Below are 17,074 nucleotides of genomic sequence, written 5' to 3' on the forward strand. Positions count from 1 at the left end.
ATCTGATAATTTGCAGTCCTGCTGACTTCCATTCTACTGTTAATATGCCACTAAAGGATAATATCCCATTACTACTTAGAGTCACTACTCACTACTACTATTACAGTAGCCTACATTTAATAACACTAGGTTCTAACAATATAAATTCTAAACACTACTTCTATCACACTAGCCTACATTTTATAACACTAGGCTCTATCAATTACAATTATAAACTTCTTAGACTACCATACAAATACTTTTAGACACCTGAAACAAGCACACAATTTCTTTTCAGGAAGAAGGTTCAGTCTAGTTCAGATTTGTCCAATTCCACACCCAGAAGTGAAGTGAGTCGGTATGAGGCTTACTTGTGCAGATGGTTGTAGAGAGAGGTTTGCTCTGTTCCCCATTGTTCAACACAGTTGAGACACTGATGTTGTACTGAGTACCAGGTTGCAGGCCAGAGAGTTATGTAGCAGTCCTCAGTATTGGCTGCACAGGGCTCTGTTCCCGGAATGCAGTAGGATATGACGAAGCGTTGTGGGACTTTCTCCAATTCTTCAGCCTTGGACCAACTGACAGTGAAGGAGGTCGCTCCTGACTGGTTTATTTGTAAGTCCCTGGGTGCTGGAACCACTAGAAAGAAAAATCATATGTTTTATGAAACTAAATATAGGATAGACCTATAGATAATGTCTTGTTTGGACATCACATGAAAAACTGCATCCTTAGAAGCACATAACCAAAGACCAACTCAAGTTACTGTACCAGTGAATACAGATGCTGAGACCCATCTGCTTTGTCTGCCATCTTCTCCCTCTGTAGCCACGTTGAACTGGTACTTTTCACCAGGCTGGAGTCCATCTAGTTCAACATTAAACCCATCTTCCACCCTCAGGCTCCTCTCTTCCCCATCACATCTCCAAGTCACGCTGAAAGTCTGTGGTCCTGTCAGTCCCTCAGGAGAACCCCAGCTCAGAGACACAGAGTTTGACGTCACTGACGAGAACTGGATCTCACCAGGAGGGGGCAGTACTTCTAAAGAAGTAGTGGAAGATAAAAAATAATGACTTTAATTGCAATGACATACAGTGGCCAAAATTTTTGAGAATGATACAAATATTAATTTCCACAAAGTTTGCTGATTCAGTGTCTTTAGATATTTTTGAGAGATGTTACTGTGGAATACTGAAGTATAATTACAAGCAATTCATAAGTGTCAAAGGCTTTTATTGACAATTACATGAAGTTGATATAAAGAGTCAATATTTGCAGTGTTGACCTTTCTTTTTCAAGACTTCTGCAATCCGCCCTGGTATGCTGTCAATTAACTTCTGGGCCACATCCTGACTGATGGCAGCCCATTCTTGCATAATCAATGCTTGGAGTTTGTCAGAATTTGTGGGGTTTTGTTTGTCCACCCGCCTCTTCAGGATTGTCCACAAGTTCTCAACGGGATTAAGGTCTGGGGAGTTTCCTAGCTATTGACCCAAAATATCGATGTTTTGTTCCCCGAGCCACTTAGTTTTCACTTTTGCCTTATGGCAAGGTGCTCCATCATGCTGGAAAAGGCATTGTTCATCACCATCCTGGATGGTTGGGAGAAGGTGCTCTCGGAGGATGTGTTGGTACCATTCTTTATTCATGGCTGTGTTCTTAGGCAAAATTTTGAGTGAGCCCACTTCCTTGGCTGAGAAGCAACCCCACACATAAATGGTTTCAGGATGCTTTACTGTTGGCATGACTGATGGTAGCGCCACCTTGTCTTCCCGGAAAAGCTTTTTTCCGGATGCCCCAAACAATCGGAAAAGGGATTTATCAGAGAAAATGACTTTACCCCAGTCCTCAGCAGTCCAATCCTTTTACCTTATGCAGAATATCAGTCTGTCCCTGATGTTTTTCCTGGAGAGAAGTGGCTTCTTTGCTGCCCTTCTTGACACCAGGCCATCCTCCAAAAGTCTTTGCCTCACTGTACTTGCAGATGCACTCACACCTGCCTGCTGCCATTCCTGAGCAAGCTCTGTACTTGATGATCCGATAGGTGCAATCTTACTGGCAGCAATATCCTTGCCTGTGAAGCCCTTTTTGTGCAAAGCAATGATAACAGCACATGTTTCCTTGCAGGTAACCATGGTTGACAGAGGAAGAACAATGATTCCAAGCACCACCCTCCTTTTAAAGCTTCCAGTCTGTTATTCGAACTCAATCAGCATGACAGAGTGATCTCCAGCCTTGTCCTCGTCAACACTCACACCTGTGTTAACGAGAGAATCACTGACATGATGTCAGCTGGTCCTTTTGTGGCAGGGCTGAAATGCAGTGGACATTTTTGGAGGGGATTCAGTTCATTTGCATGGCAAAGAGGGACTTTGCATTCATTGAATTCATCTGATCACTCTTCATAACATTCTGAGTATTTGCAATTTGCCATAATACAAACTGAGGCAGCAGACTGTGAAAATTAATATTTGTGTCATTCTCAAAACTTTTGGCCAAGACTGTACACTTAAAAGAAAACTACATATTAATCAAACAAGCATTAGGGAATAAGAATTATGACTCTAAACAAATTAATCTCCCTCTTTTAATGGTCTTAAAATTGTATGTATGTTGTTGAACACAATGTAAAGGTCTCAAAATACATTCTTTGGGTAATTGATTGTACACCTACCGTCAACTGAGGCCAGCCTTAGTCTTTGACATTGATCTCTATCAAAAGTCTTGAAAACAGAGTAAGAATATTTTGATGAAAAACACAGTTGTTGTTTTCCACAACATACGATGATCAAGGTTGTATGACTATGAACAACATTATTATCAAATGTAATATCTTCTTTATTAAAGAGCATCTACCAACCTGTCTTCCTGACTGTTTTATCTCCTCATAGACTAAATCATGTCCTTTGTGCATTGTCACAGAACACAGACTGCAGATCAGCTTCTGGTCTGTCCTGCAGAACACCTCCAGAGCTCTGTGATGTTCCTGACAGAGTTTCTCCTCCAGGTCTCCAGTTATCTCCACCAGGGTGTGTCTCTGTAGTTTAGGTACTGTGTAGTGCTTCCTAACGTGGGTCCCACAGTAGGATAAAGTGCAGGTCTGACAGAACTTCACAGCTTTGACCTCACAGACATCACAGACCATCTCTTCTGGCCTGATGGTGCTAAGTCAATTACACACATTAAAACACAACAAAATACATAACCTTATTAGGTTTACCAAGCAACTTTAAATTTCTCAAGAAAAATGTACTTTATACACCTGTCAAACATGTACACTAAATATACAAAAGTGTGTGGACACCCCTTCAAATGATTGGACTTAGCTATTTCAGTCACACCCATTGCTGACAGGTAAATAAAATCGAGCACACAGCTATGCAATCTCCATAGATTTTGGCAGTAGAATGGCCTTACTGAAGAGCTCAGTAACTTTCAACATGGCACTGTCATAGGATGCCACCTTTCCAAAAAGTCAGTAAGTTAAATCTCTGCCCTGGTAGAGGTGCCTCAGTCAACTGTAGGTGCTGTTATTGTGAAGTGGAAACATCTAAGAGCAATAGCGGCTAAGCTACGAAGTGGTAGGCCACACAAGCTCACAGAACAGGAACGCCGAGTGCTGAAGCGCGTCTGTCCTCGGTTGCAACACTCACTACCGAGTTACAAACTGCCTCTGGAAGCAACATCAGCACAAGAACAGTTCGTCAGAAGCTTCATGAAATTAGTTTCCATGGCCGAGCAGACACAACCTGATCGTCATGCGCAATGCCAAGCATCAGCTGGAGTGCTGTAAAGCTTGCCACCATTGGACTCTGGAGCAGTGGAAATGCGTTCTCTGGAGTGAAGAATCACCCTTCAACATCTGGCAGTCCGACGGACAAATCTGAGTTTGGCGGATCGAGGAGAATGCTACTTGCCTCAATGCATAGTGCCAACTGTAAAGTTTGGTTGAGGAGGAATACTGGTCTGGGTTCTGTTTGTCATGGTTCGGGCTAGGCCGCTTAGTTCCAGTAGAGGAAAATCTTAACTTTACAGCATACATTGACATTCTAGACCAGGGGTGGGCAAACTTTTTGGCTCAAGGGCCACATTCAGCTTTTGAAACCAAGTGAAGGGCCACATACTATATACGTGACAAAACATATGAAGCCTTTGTTCACGTAGACTCACAACTAGCAGTGTACTGTAGGTGTACATATGCTGCTAAGACGCAGAACAATTCTGTCACTGTACTATCTCTACCCACAATCAGACTCACAGCCACAAAAAGTAAGTGCAAACATTTGTCATGACTGTCTTGATCAGGAGACCACAACCCTACAAATTATCTCTCACCCCAACAGAGGAGGAGAGATCTAGGGGTCTGAAGATGTGGGGGTTTTATGGCCCCTCACTCCCCTGGTAAATCTCAGACCACAGACAAATTCCTTTGTCCTGTTACTATGGAGAACCAGCCTCAGAACATTAAACATGAACTAAAGGGACTTAGGAACAATGGTTTCCGTCAGCCACAATGGTGGTCATGACGATAGATAGAATATGAAAATGTATGTAATTTTTGTTCTGTTATTAAAGGTTAATAGATTACGTTATTATGAAAACATTGTAATGTGAAGGGCTTTCCTAGTATATGTTTGATGTTTATATATTGTACGTTGTATGAAAAATATCCAAATCAAAGATAATGATTTGAGTAAAATCTGGACCTTGCCTCATTGACTTGGTACGCCCAGAGAATTGCCCTAAAGGTGGCTACGCCCACTTCTGACCCAAGGGTATAAAACCTGTGAGTATAGAATTTACAGGAGGACTATGTGACCCCAGCTGCAGCGAGGTCTAAAAAAGTCAACGAACCCAGAACACAACGCAAGTTTGAGGACAAAGAAATCATTTTCTACCCAAGCTACGGATGAGTAGCTGTGTCTAAGCGGGTGAATTCAAGTCGAACCACCTAGCCTCCATCTCCCATCGAATCGTGGTATCTAAAGGGTTTCATTCCTATGCTGTGAGCTCTGAGCTACAGAGCTGTCTGTCCTCAGAAGACCCCTTCCAGAGAAAAGGGTGAGGGAACAGACTACTAAGCCAGAAAGGACACTGACACCGGGAGGACGAGCAGGGAGGTGCGCAGGAGAAGTGAGTCATCGAACAGCGGAACGATCCATGCAGAGAATCCTCTGAGATCATCCCCACGTAATTACATCATTATATTCTGACCAATAAGAGAGGCAGTTTGGGGCAAGGCTAGGGTTAGAATAGCATAGCTGACAAATTCACCCAAATGTATATTTCTCGTGTACTTTCTTTTTTCTCTCTCTTTTGAAATTCCCATTGTGGGTAACACGCGTCATAGTGTGTTGGCCCGTTATACTAAGTTTTAATCAATAGCCTATAATGTGCTTTGTCTATGTGTATCTTTTTCCATCATTTTAGCTTTTTAGTAAATAAATATTCAACTAAGATTGGTGTTGTACGAATTCATTGGTGGGACCCGGGTCCGTGCAGATTCACGGGCTATACGACGTTCAGAACGAGATTATTAGAGGCAACTGGTTAATTAGCGGCTGTTGTAAAATCGATATTCTGATATTCTTTGAGTTAATTTGGGAAATAGAAACTCAATAAAAACTAGTTTTCCTATGGTGCCTGTTACGGATACAAGAATCCTGTGTGTGTGTGTGTATGTATCCTGTGTTCTTTTCTCTCCTTCTCCCCTCACAGGTGAAAATCATCACTCCCCAATCAGTCACCAATCAATCATCAATCAGAAGACACACGTGCTCCTGTTTCCTACCCAATCACAGTTCCTTTCCCTTGGTTTAAAAACCCTGCCAGTTGTTTGCTCTGGAGCGCAATCTCTGTAAATGCCATATGTCTGTAGATCGCTCTGGTTCACTCGCTCCTACTATGTCTCTCTATTGCTCTTTATGTATTGAGCTATCTTTTGTTTGAGCACCTCAATATCACTTTGTCCTCACCTGTGAGTATTGTTTTTGGTTATGGTGTTTGTTTGTTTGCTGGTGGGAAAAGGGGGAACCAAGACAAGTTGCCCATGGGCATACACTTCCCGTAGGTGAACTTTGTTAAAAACACTAGTTAGAACTGGGCGGACCACGCACTGTGTTTTTGGTTAGTTAGCTGTTGTTGAAATAGGCTAGTCTAGCTTTGGGGTGTTTTTGAATAATTATTATTTCTTTCCTTGGGTCCAGCTCAGCCCCTTTTCCTGCTCCCCCCCCCCCCCCATTACTGTGTGTTTTCTAATAAACCATGTGTTTGACGGTAATTTGTGGTTATTTCGTTCTCACTTTGACTTTTTCACTATAATTTGCATGATTTATGTTACGGGTCTCGTTACCATCTCCCCTAGACTGTCGGGTCAAAAGGGATTCTTAACAGTGCCCCAGGTTGATAATTGCTTGATTCAGTTAATCATGTAATTAGAAACTTGTAATCATTCGATGAGCAGCAGTCGTCACATTAACTAATACAACGTCACGACACTTTTAAAATATGAAAAAACATGTTTATATGACTGGAAACAGACCTGATAAAGACCATCTCCAGTCCTAAAGTACAAATAAGAGCAAAAAGTAAATCATTTGAGTTCATATTGAATGGCCTGTTTATGATAGCATATTATGGAATTTCACCTCCACCCTAAAAAAGAAAATTGTGAGCCACATACAGAGCAAACACAAAACAACATTTGGATTCATATTGATATGCAGATGGTCTAGAACTCTTATATTAACCTCTTGCTCCTACTGAGACGCTTGCGTCCCATCCAGAGCTCTGGAAATGCAAATGCGCTACGCTAAATGCTAATAGTATTAGTTAAAACTCAAACGTTCATTAAAATACACATGCAGGGTATTGAATTAAAGCTACACTCGTTGTGAATCCAGGCAACAAGTCCGATTTTTAAAATGCTTTTCGGCGAAAGCATGACAAGCTATTATCTGATAGCATGTAACACCACAAAAGACCCGCAGGGGACGTAAACAAACTAATTAGCATATTCGGCGCTACACAAACCGCACAATAAAATAGAAAACATTCATTACCTTTGACCATCTTCTTTGTTGGCACTCCTAGATGTCCCATAATCACTATTGGGTCTTTTTTTTTATTAAATCGGTCCATATATAGCCTAGATATCGTTCTATGTAGACTGTGATAAACGGAAAAAAAAAGCGTTTCATAACGTAACGTCATTTTTAAAAATTCAAAAAGTCGACGATAAACTTTCACAAAACACTTCGAAATACTTTTGTAATGCAACTTTAGGTATTAGTAAACGTTAATAAGCGATCAAATTAATCACAAGACGAAGTATATTCTATAGCTGTCCGTCTGGAAAAATGTCCGGGTAGAATCTCAACCAAAATATCCTTGTCCGAGACCTGAAGAACTGTGCTGCCTTGCATCTGTTTGACCAAGAAACAAAGAGTAGGCAAATGACAAGACTCTAGACACCGTGTGGAAGCTGTAGGTACTGCAACCTCAGCCCCATTAAATGTGGTTCACCTTTATCAATGGGTTCAAGTCGCGCAGGGATATATTTTTCCATTTTCAGTGATCAGATTTTCCTGCGCTTTTGGATGAAACTCACGTTGTTAAAGCCACAGCCGTGATTTAACCAGTTTTATAAACGTCTGAGTGTTTTCTATCCACACATACTAATCATATGCATATACTATATTCCTGGCATGAGTAGCAGGGCGTTGAAATGTTGCGCGATTTTTAACAGAATGTTCAAAAAAGTAGGGAGGGGGTAGGAGTAACAGGTTAAAGCAGATTACTGAACAGTTCCAAAATCATCTCAGCCCAAATAAAGTACAATCTGAGCCGTTGTAGTAAGCATTCAATGTCAAATGAATGGGAACAAGGCCAGTATCCAAGTGCATTACTGGAAGCCTGGCCCCACTTGGTGATTTCAGCCTTAATGTGAGCAATGGGTCTGGTCACCTCTCTTGTAAAGGGAATCAAAGTCTGGTGTCATTTCTGAAGTAGAGATCCTCAGAACAGCTGACAAGGGGTTTGTTAAATTTGACCTGTGACAGGATTTGTTGTAGTTCATGACTCAAAGTTTGTTCACACGTGGATCTGAATAAAACCAGCATCATCTGGGTGTGATTTTTCATGTTTGGAAACGTTCATTCATTGAGCCATAAAACTGGTATTTTGTGTCTGTTATACTTCTCCTTCAAAGCAATATAACACTGGATATCGATGAGCTCCAGTTGTCTGGTGGTGCTTTCTTGCTGTCGAAAGACAACCTCCAGCTCAGTCTCAACCTTGCCAAAGTCTACTGTATGTCTCAGTGCGGCACTGCAATGTGGGCGCATTCAGTGCGGCCAGTGTCGGGAAATGAGAGACCGGCGGCTCATTTGTCTGGAGAACATACCCATGTTCGTCTAGGTACAGGTTGTTGTGACCCACTGATAGCTGGCGCAAAGCAACATTTCCTGGTCACGGGTAACCATATTTACTTTCAGAAAAAGTACAAGATAGATAGATAAGATGTTTTATATTCATTATATGCTTGTGAGTTGCTTCTCATCAGAATGTCTATTTTTGGATAATACTGTTGGCCGGTTGCAGTTATCTGTTCTCTGTCAACGTTTCAGTTACTTGGGCCGCAGAGAGGGGAGAGGTCAAGATTGCCTTCATATGTAAACATATCTTTTAAACCAATTATTTCTTGGCTCCACAATGTCTGTGTGCCAGTCACTGTGTCTGTGATCTTGTCCAGGAGGGGTGTATTTGAAATATGCCTGTTGATGAGGTTTTGTTTTATAGGTCCTGAGAGCGAGATAAGAACAAAGCTGAACGATCATTTATAGCCAATGCTGTCTGGCTACGTGTGTCTTTGCTATAAAGGATCTCAGTTGCAATGTGTAAGGTCTCTCAGAGAATTCATTGATAGACACTGAATTGATCTGAGAGTCACAGGGTTGTGATGGAGCTCATATAATTAAAGATGGACTTCATGATAACTCTGACTTGTGTGTGGTTTGCTCTCAATTTGGTAAATACAGGAAATGTCCACTACAGGTGTAAACCTAAACAAAACACGTCCCTGTCCTAAGTTTCAAGATGTGGCCGATTTAAACAGCCAGAAGACGTTGTTTAAGAAATGACCTATTTTATGGACGATTTGTTTCTTATTGGCTGCTGGATAATGTCATATGCGTCAAAATCTGTTTGTTAGTAGGCATTAAATGGAGCAAATGCTGCACAGGTTCACAGATTTTCAAACCAAATCTATAGGTCTAGCTTATTGATTTGTAAATTTGACGCAGTTGCTACCTCAGATTATGAGCCTAGCAAATGTCAAAAATGAGTTATGTAGTTCCCACAGAAGGCCACAGATAAGATCAAGAGAGCTATAAACCCATACCGTAAACCTAGGTATAACCTATTTTAGCCTTAACCCTAGGTATAACTTATTTTAGGCCTAACCCTAGGTATAACCTATTTTAGCCTTAACCCTAAACCCTAACCCTAATTCTTGGGTAGGGTAGCTTAGAACACTTACAAACTATTTTTGTAATAATATGTTAGTAAATACCATTATAGTACTAAATAGCATTTTGATTGTTTTATTTTTAATGCAACAAATGCAAGCATTTAGCTTTTTTGTTGTTGTTATTAATTATTTTATGATATTTATTATTGCAAGGTAATAAACAAGCCTCATTTTATTTTTTAAATGTGATTAGGGTGTGACTTAGTGACCTACATGTGGAAGTCCAGCAATTGGTGGCTGGGGCAGGTTTGAGACTGATCTCTGGAATGAATAAGAAAAATACTTTATTTCTCAGCTGCTTCACCAATGTCTTTATGTGATTTAATAACTTTGAATTTCTAAATATTTCCAATAGATGGCAGCATAAGACCACGAAGCGTCAATTATAGGCTATTGCAGCGTTATGATTGACATAAAATAGCATGCAACCAAAGACTATATGTCCCAGGATTACTTTACAGGTAGATATTTATATCGTATTAGGCTTGTGTTGCTTTCTGGGGGAGCAAAAGCAAGCAAGCACGCTAACCTCAACCCTAGTAGTCATGTTAGAAAAGGCTCTGTTACATATCATATTACGAGTGAACCGCCTAGAATAGAAACGACGAGTGCCTGACAATAAATTACATCATGCAACACCCGCGGCTTGCGCGAGAAGGCAGAGTGCTCGCTGCCCCTGGGGGCACAAGCTTTTGGCTGGGCTTGTTGAGTTGGCTACCTTTGCGAGAAGGCAGAGCTGGTCGATGCTGGTTGATGTAAAAGGAAAATGTTTGTCGTGTTTTAATAAAAAATGTTTTAATAAAAAATATGGTAGCTATCAAAAGAGCCTTTGCTTTGCTGAGTAGACATAAGTGTGCTGCCAAACTGCCTGCCATGTCATCAGAGGAGTAGTGAATAATGACAAGTTAATAAATCATTACAGAGGCCTCGTTTACATTTACAGTTTAGTCATTTAGCAGACACTCTTATCCAGAGCGACTAAGGTTAAGTGCCTTGCTCAAGGGTACAGCGACAGATTTTCACCTAGTCCGTTTGGGGATTCGAACTAGCCACCTTTCGGTTACTGCCCAACACTCTTAATTAAGAACAAATTCTTATTTACAATGACAGGCAAACCTGGACGGCGCTGGGCCAATTGTACGCCGCCTTATGGGACTCCCAATCACGGCCGGATGTGATGCAGCCTGGATAGGGAGGTGACCTAGAATCCAATGGTCACTCTGACAGAGCACCAGAATTTCTCTGTGGAGTTGGGAGAACCTTCCAGAAGGGCAACCATCTCTGCAGCACTCCACCAATCAGGCCTTTATGGTAGAGTGGCCAGATAGATGCAAGGGCACATGACAACCCACTTGGGGTATGCCTGGAGGACTCTCAGACCATGAGAAACAAGATTCTCTGGTCTGAAGAAACCAAGATTGAACTCTTTGGCCGGAATGCCAAGCGTCACGTCTGGAAGAAACCTGACACAATCCCTATGGTGGTGGAAGCATCGTGCTGTGGGGAAGTTTTTCAGTGGCAGGGACTGAGAGACTAGTCAGGATCAAGGGAAAGATGAATGGAGCAAAGTACAGAGAGATCCTTGATGAAAACCTGCTCCAGAGCACTCAGGACTTCAGACTGGGGTGAAGATTCACCTTCCAACAGGGCAATGACGCTAAGCACACAGCCAAGACAACGCAGGAGTGGCTTCGCGAAAAGTCTCAATGTCCTTGAGTGGCCCAGCCAGAGCCCGGACTTGAACCCGATCGAACATCTCTGGAGAGACCTGAATAGCTGTGCAGCGACGCTCCCCATCCAACCTGACAGAGCTTGAGAGGATCTGTGGAGAAGAATGGGACAAACTCCCCAAATACAGGTGTGCCAAACTTGTAGCGTCAAACCCAAGAAGACTCGAGGCTGTAATCTTTGCCAAATGTGCTTCACGTAAATGGTCTGAATACTTATGTAAATGTGATATTTCTGATTTTTTTTTTATACATTTGCAAACATTTCTCAAAACCTGTTTTTACTTTGTCATTATGGGGTATTGTGTGCAGCTTGATGAGGGCGGAGGGGACAATTTAATAAGGCTGTAACATAACAAAATGTGGAAAAAGTCAAGGGATCTGAATAGTTTCCGAATGCACCGTAAATGAATCATTTTTTATTTAATTTTCAATACATTTGCAAAAAAAAAATCCCAAAAATGTTTTCACTTTGTCATTATAGGTATTGTGTGCAGATGCGTGAGAACAAAAATTAATGTAATCAATTTTGAATTCAGGCTGTAACAACAAAATGGGCTATAAGTCAAAGGGTATGAATACTTTCTGAAGGCTCTGTATCTAGCTAGCATACAATTATTTAATTCAGTGAAGTAATGATAGGCCTACTACTAATATCCTAAACACATTATAATGCATGTCATATCATGATGCCAAGCACTTCAAGGCAGCACCCCTCTCTCTCTCTCTTCCAATCCTGCAAAATGTACGTCATACTTGTCTGTCATTCAAGGATGTAAACAGCTAGCTTGCCCGGTCCATACAAAGCTTCTCTATCTGCACTGATTGGAGTAAATTAATGAGCTAAATATAAAACCTGTCGACACACATATACACACACACATATACACACACACATGCCTACCTCATATCAGGGTCCACGGTCTCATCAAGATTCTTGTTTGGTGACCCATCCTTCTGTCTTTCTTTAAGGATGGCTCCACCCTCAGCCCCCTGATGATAACTCATTATAACTCTCAGAGAGGAGGTCTCACAATCCTGAAGATGACTGGTCTAGTCCCATATCAATCTGATAACTCATTAACTCTCAGAGAGGAGGCTCACAATCCTGAAGAGGACTGGTCCCATATCAATCTGTAAAAAGAGTCAATTCCAGATATTGACTAAACCTTTTAGACAAAAACACAGCTTCCCTGCTCTGGGGGTTTATGTTGGTGTTTGTAGCCTAAACCACTTAGTGATAAATGCATTGGTAAAAACTACAATACAATGTAACCTCCTCTTCATGTTGTATTATCTTATCCTCCTGAGACCCGGCAATTCATTTTTGCCCTCTTGTGGACTTTAGTTTTTGGTCCAGGACCAGGTTTGGGAAATCCTGGGCTACACATAAATAAGAGTGTCTTTACAAATCAAGGTATCTGTCCAGCACTGCCTCAATACTCTCATAATAATATAATACTCTTGTAATATAATGCTGATGGTTGCTGTATTATGCTAGTATGATAAATCAGTTGTGTTATAAAGTGTGATTAAAAAAATGTAATAGTCAATTTAAGGCCAACAATCTACACAAAATACTCTAATGTCAAAAGTGGTAGTAAAATAAAAAATAAATATATCTTGATTAGACAAGTATTCAACCCCCTGAGTCAATACATGTTCGAATCACCTTTGGCAGTGGTTTATACAGTGTAGACATTGTAAATGTTGTTGTAGATGGAAACGTCAGATTTTTTATGGAATATCTACATAGCATTATCAACAACCATCACTCCTGTGTTACAATGGTACATTGTGTTAGCTAATCCAAGTTTAGCATTTTAAAAGGCTAATTGATACCTAGGATAGGATAAAGTAATCCCTCTCAACCCCCCCCCTTAAAAGATTTAGATGCACTACTGTTCCACTGGATGTCATAAGGTGAATGCACCAATTTGTAAGTCGCTCTGGATAAGAGCGTCTGCTAAATGACTTAAATGTAAATGTAAATGTGATCATTAGAAAACCCTTTTGCAATTATGTTAGCACAGCTGTAAACTGTTGTCCTGATTAAAGAAGCAATAAAACTGGCCTTCTTTAGACTAGTTGAGTATCTGGAGCGTCAGCATTTGTGAGTTTCATTACAGGCAAAAAATGGCCAGAAACAAAGAACTTTCTTCTGAAACTCAGTGTATTTCTGTTCTGAGAAATTAATGCGAGAAATTGCCAAGAAACTGAAGATCTCGTACAACGCTGTGCACTACTCCCTTCACAAAACAGCACAAACTGGCTTTAACCAGAATAGAAAGAGGAGTGGGAGGCCCCGGTGCACAACTGCGCAAGACGACAAGTACATTAGTGTCTACTTTGAGAAACAGATGCCTCAGAAGTCCTCAACTGGCAGCTTCATTAAATAGTACACGCAAAACACCAGTCCCAACGTCAAAAGTGAAGAGGCGACTCCGGGATGCTGGCCTTCCAGGCAGAGATCCTCTGTCCAGTGTCTGTGTTCTTTTGCCCATCTTAATATTTTATTTTTATTGGCCAGTCTGAGATAAGGCTTTTTCCTTTGCAACTCTACAAAGGCCAGCATCCCGGAGTCGCCTCTTCACTGTTGACATTTGAGACTGGTGTTTTGCGGGCACGATTTAATGATGCTGCCAGTTGAGAACTTGTGAGGTATCTGTTATGCAGGCAGTGGCTTCTGTCAAACTATACAGACGGTGGGTTCTATCACACTAGGCAGGCGGTGGGTTCAGTCACACTAGGCAGGCGGTGGGTTCAGTCACACTAGGCAGGCGGTGGGTTCAGTCACACTAGGCAGACGGTTGGTTCAGTCACACTAGGCAGGCGGTGGGTTCAGTCACACTAAGCAGGCGGTGGGTTCAGTCACACTAGGCAGGCGGTGGGTTCAGTCACACTAGGCAGGCGGTGGGTTCAGTCACACTAGGCAGGCGGTGGGTTCAGTCACACTAGGCAGGCGGTTGGTTCAGTCACACTAGGCAGGCGGTGGGTTCAGTCACACTAGGCAGGCGGTGGGTTCTGTCACACTACGCAGGCGGTGGGTTCAGTCACACTAGGCAGGCGGTGGGTTCTGTCACACTAGGTAGACGGTGGGTTCAGTCACACTACGCAGGCGGTGGGTTCTGTCACACTACGCAGGCGGTGGGTTCTGTCACACTACGCAGGCGGTGGGTTCTGTCACACTACGCAGGCGGTGGGTTCTGTCACACTACGCAGGCGGTGGGTTCAGTCACACTACGCAGGCGGTGGGTTCAGTCACACTACGCAGGCGGTGGGTTCTGTCACACTACGCAGGCGGTGGGTTCTGTCACACTACGCAGGCGGTGGGTTCTGTCACACTACGCAGGCGGTGGGTTCTGTCACGCTGTACAGGCAGTGGGTTCTGTCACGCTGTACAGGCGGTGGGTTCTGTCACGCTGTACAGGCGGTGGGTTCTGTCACACTACGCAGGTGGTGGGTTCTGTCACACTACGCAGGCGGTGGGTTTTGTCACACTACGCAGGCGGTGGGTTCTGTCACGCTGTACAGGCGGTGGGTTCTGTCACGCTGTACAGGCGGTGGGTTCTGTCACACTGTACAGGCGGTGGGTTCTGTCACACTACGCAGGCGGTGGGTTCTGTCACGCTGTACAGGCAGTGGGTTCTGTCACAATATACAGACAGTGGGTTCTGTCCTACCGTGCTACTCTTTTTACAGTTTTATGAACTCAGCGGAGAACGTCCTCTCCATTCAGCTCCACTCCACTCTTGAGTGTCGTTTCTTTTTTTTTTTTTTTTTCTTTTTTTTAACCTTTATTTAACCAGGCAAGTCAGTTAAGAACAAATTCTTATTTTCAATGACGGCCTGGGAACAGTGGGTTAACTGCCCACTGTTCCCAGGCCTGGTCAGCTCGGGGGTTTGAACTCACAACCTTGCGGTTACTAGTCCAACGCTCTAACCACTAGGCTACGCTGCCGCCCCAGTGTCGTTTCTTTAAAGCATGCATCCAATCAATTCCCTTTAGCCCTTACATAACTAGACCGATCAGGTTTAAATGTGCCCCCATTCACAGTGCTGTGGCAAAACAGGACAATGATAGAGGTTCCACTCACATTGCATTTCAGGTGCCGATGCTCCGATTTCAAAATGATTTGGAGCACAGCTGAAAAGTTAATGCGCTGACTATACAGTGGACTAATTAGAAAAAAGAATGCCGTACTTTTCATTGTGCGAGATATAAGAGGTGTGCAGTGAGAGCATGAGAAGAGGGTCAAATGTGTGTTTACAGCCAATGTGTGAGAGTAGGCAGCGCTGAACTTTATCTCCTGCCAGTGATGCAACAATTGTTTGAATACCGGTCCCTTGGTAGTGGCTTCATTCGCACCGTTTCACCCACCCTGAGCTCAGGTAAGTCTTTTGCTGATTTGTCGTAGATAAACTTGGAGACCGGTCTTCTGTGACGTAGCTTCACGAGCACGTCTGTCACCACACATGGCTCCAGGAGAGTGCTGGCTACTGGCAGAGCTGCTTTTAAGCGCCGTGCCATGAGGCGCTGTGCCGGGCTGCTGTCCATGCCTTCTGTCGGGGTATTGCACCACTGCAGGATTGCTTTCCAGGCATCTTTGCCCTCTCGCAGAGCATTTTTGCAGAGGTTCTTTGTGATTTTTACTGCAGACTCAGCCTTCCCATTAGCTTGTCGTGGTGATGAAGTGATGTGCTCGAATTCCCATCCTGCAGCAAATTTTCGGAACTCAACTCCGGAGAATTGGGGTCCATTGTCTGAAATTACCCTATCTGGCTGGCCATAGCGGGCAAACTGAGCCTTGCAGCATTTGATCGTTGTCTCTGCTGAGAGGTCAGGGAGGAGGTCAAGCTCCCAAAAGTCTGAGTAATGATCGACTACCAGCAGAAAGTCTCTGCCACTGTGCTGGAAGAGATCTAGACTTACTATCTGCCAGGGGAGCATCGGTAGCTCGTGGGACATCATCGTCTCTTTGTTGCTCAATGGCATATTCATTGCAGATTGAAATCAGACTGTCAGTAAATGCACACTCTGCATTCCTGGCCAATACAGTGTGTCACGTGCTGGAATTTGAACACTGAGCTCCTCTTTGACTGGCCAATATTCTCTGACGGCTAAAGCAGTTTCTTCCCTGCAGTCGGGCCAGCCCATCAGAATCACAGACCTCAATGCCTGGAGTTGCCCGTCCCTGTCTGTGTGCTGTCTGATTTGTAGAAGGCGCTGGTCCGTAACATTGAGGTAGTCAGCCTGGTTGATGTGTTCAACATCCACTTGCTCTGTTTGTAAGCTGCACACTGCGTGTTGTTCATGCATGGAGCGTGTGTGAGTGCCTGATGCAGTAGCCCTGCAGAGCGTGTCACTCAAATACATCTCTGGCCCTGGCTTATACACCACCTTGAGGTTGTAGTTTTGTAGGGCCAGTAGCATGCTCTGCAGTCGTTTTGGGGCATTCAGAAGAGCCTTGCTGAATATAGCAATAAGGGGCTTGTGATCCCATCTCTGCGATAATATTGTCGCGCCCGTACATGTAGTGGTGGAAGCGTTGGCATGCAAACACAATGCTGAGGCACTCCTTCTCTATCTGGGCATAGTTCTGCTGTGTTGGGGTGAGTGCCCTAGAGGCGAATGCCACAGGCTGGCCCTCCTGCATGAGGCAACAGCCAAGTCCATACTGGCTTGAGTCACTCTGAATCGTGACAGGTTTTGACACATTGTAGTATGGCAGTACAGGTGTCTGGGTGACCAGTTGTTTTATTTCCCTCACCGCTGCGTCATGTTTTGGGAGCCAATGCCAGATGGTGTCCTTGTCCATGAGCCTCCTTAGTGGCTCAC

At 43.3% G+C, this 17,074-nt stretch overlaps 1 protein-coding gene across 1 annotated transcript; it reads right to left on the reverse strand.

The window, feature by feature from the left end:
• Nucleotides 1–346: 346 nt before the first annotated feature.
• Nucleotides 347–12,535, reverse strand: LOC135562002 (uncharacterized). The gene is made up of 5 exons (XM_065004537.1): nt 12,140–12,535; nt 2,840–3,143; nt 2,654–2,702; nt 751–1,020; nt 347–618 (listed from the first exon to the last, which is right to left on the reverse strand). The coding sequence occupies exons 1-5, from the start codon at nt 12,241–12,243 to the stop codon at nt 347–349; spliced, it is 999 nt and encodes a 332-aa protein (XP_064860609.1). The 5' UTR covers nt 12,244–12,535.
• Nucleotides 12,536–17,074: the final 4,539 nt, after the last annotated feature.

This window comes from Oncorhynchus nerka, linkage group LG18 (genome assembly GCF_034236695.1).
Source record: "Oncorhynchus nerka isolate Pitt River linkage group LG18, Oner_Uvic_2.0, whole genome shotgun sequence".
Classification (NCBI taxonomy): Eukaryota; Metazoa; Chordata; class Actinopteri; order Salmoniformes; family Salmonidae; genus Oncorhynchus; species Oncorhynchus nerka.

Coding starts and splice junctions, on each gene's coding strand:
- LOC135562002 (XM_065004537.1), bottom strand. CDS start 12,243: ATGAGTTATCATCAGGGGGCTGAGGGTGGAGCCATCCTTAAAGAAAGA. Junction 3,144..12,139: donor ACCGTGGACCCTGATATGAG/GTAGGCATGTGT, acceptor TAATTGACTTAG/CACCATCAGGCCAGAAGAGA. Junction 619..750: donor CTCAGCATCTGTATTCACTG/GTACAGTAACTT, acceptor TTTTCTTTCTAG/TGGTTCCAGCACCCAGGGAC.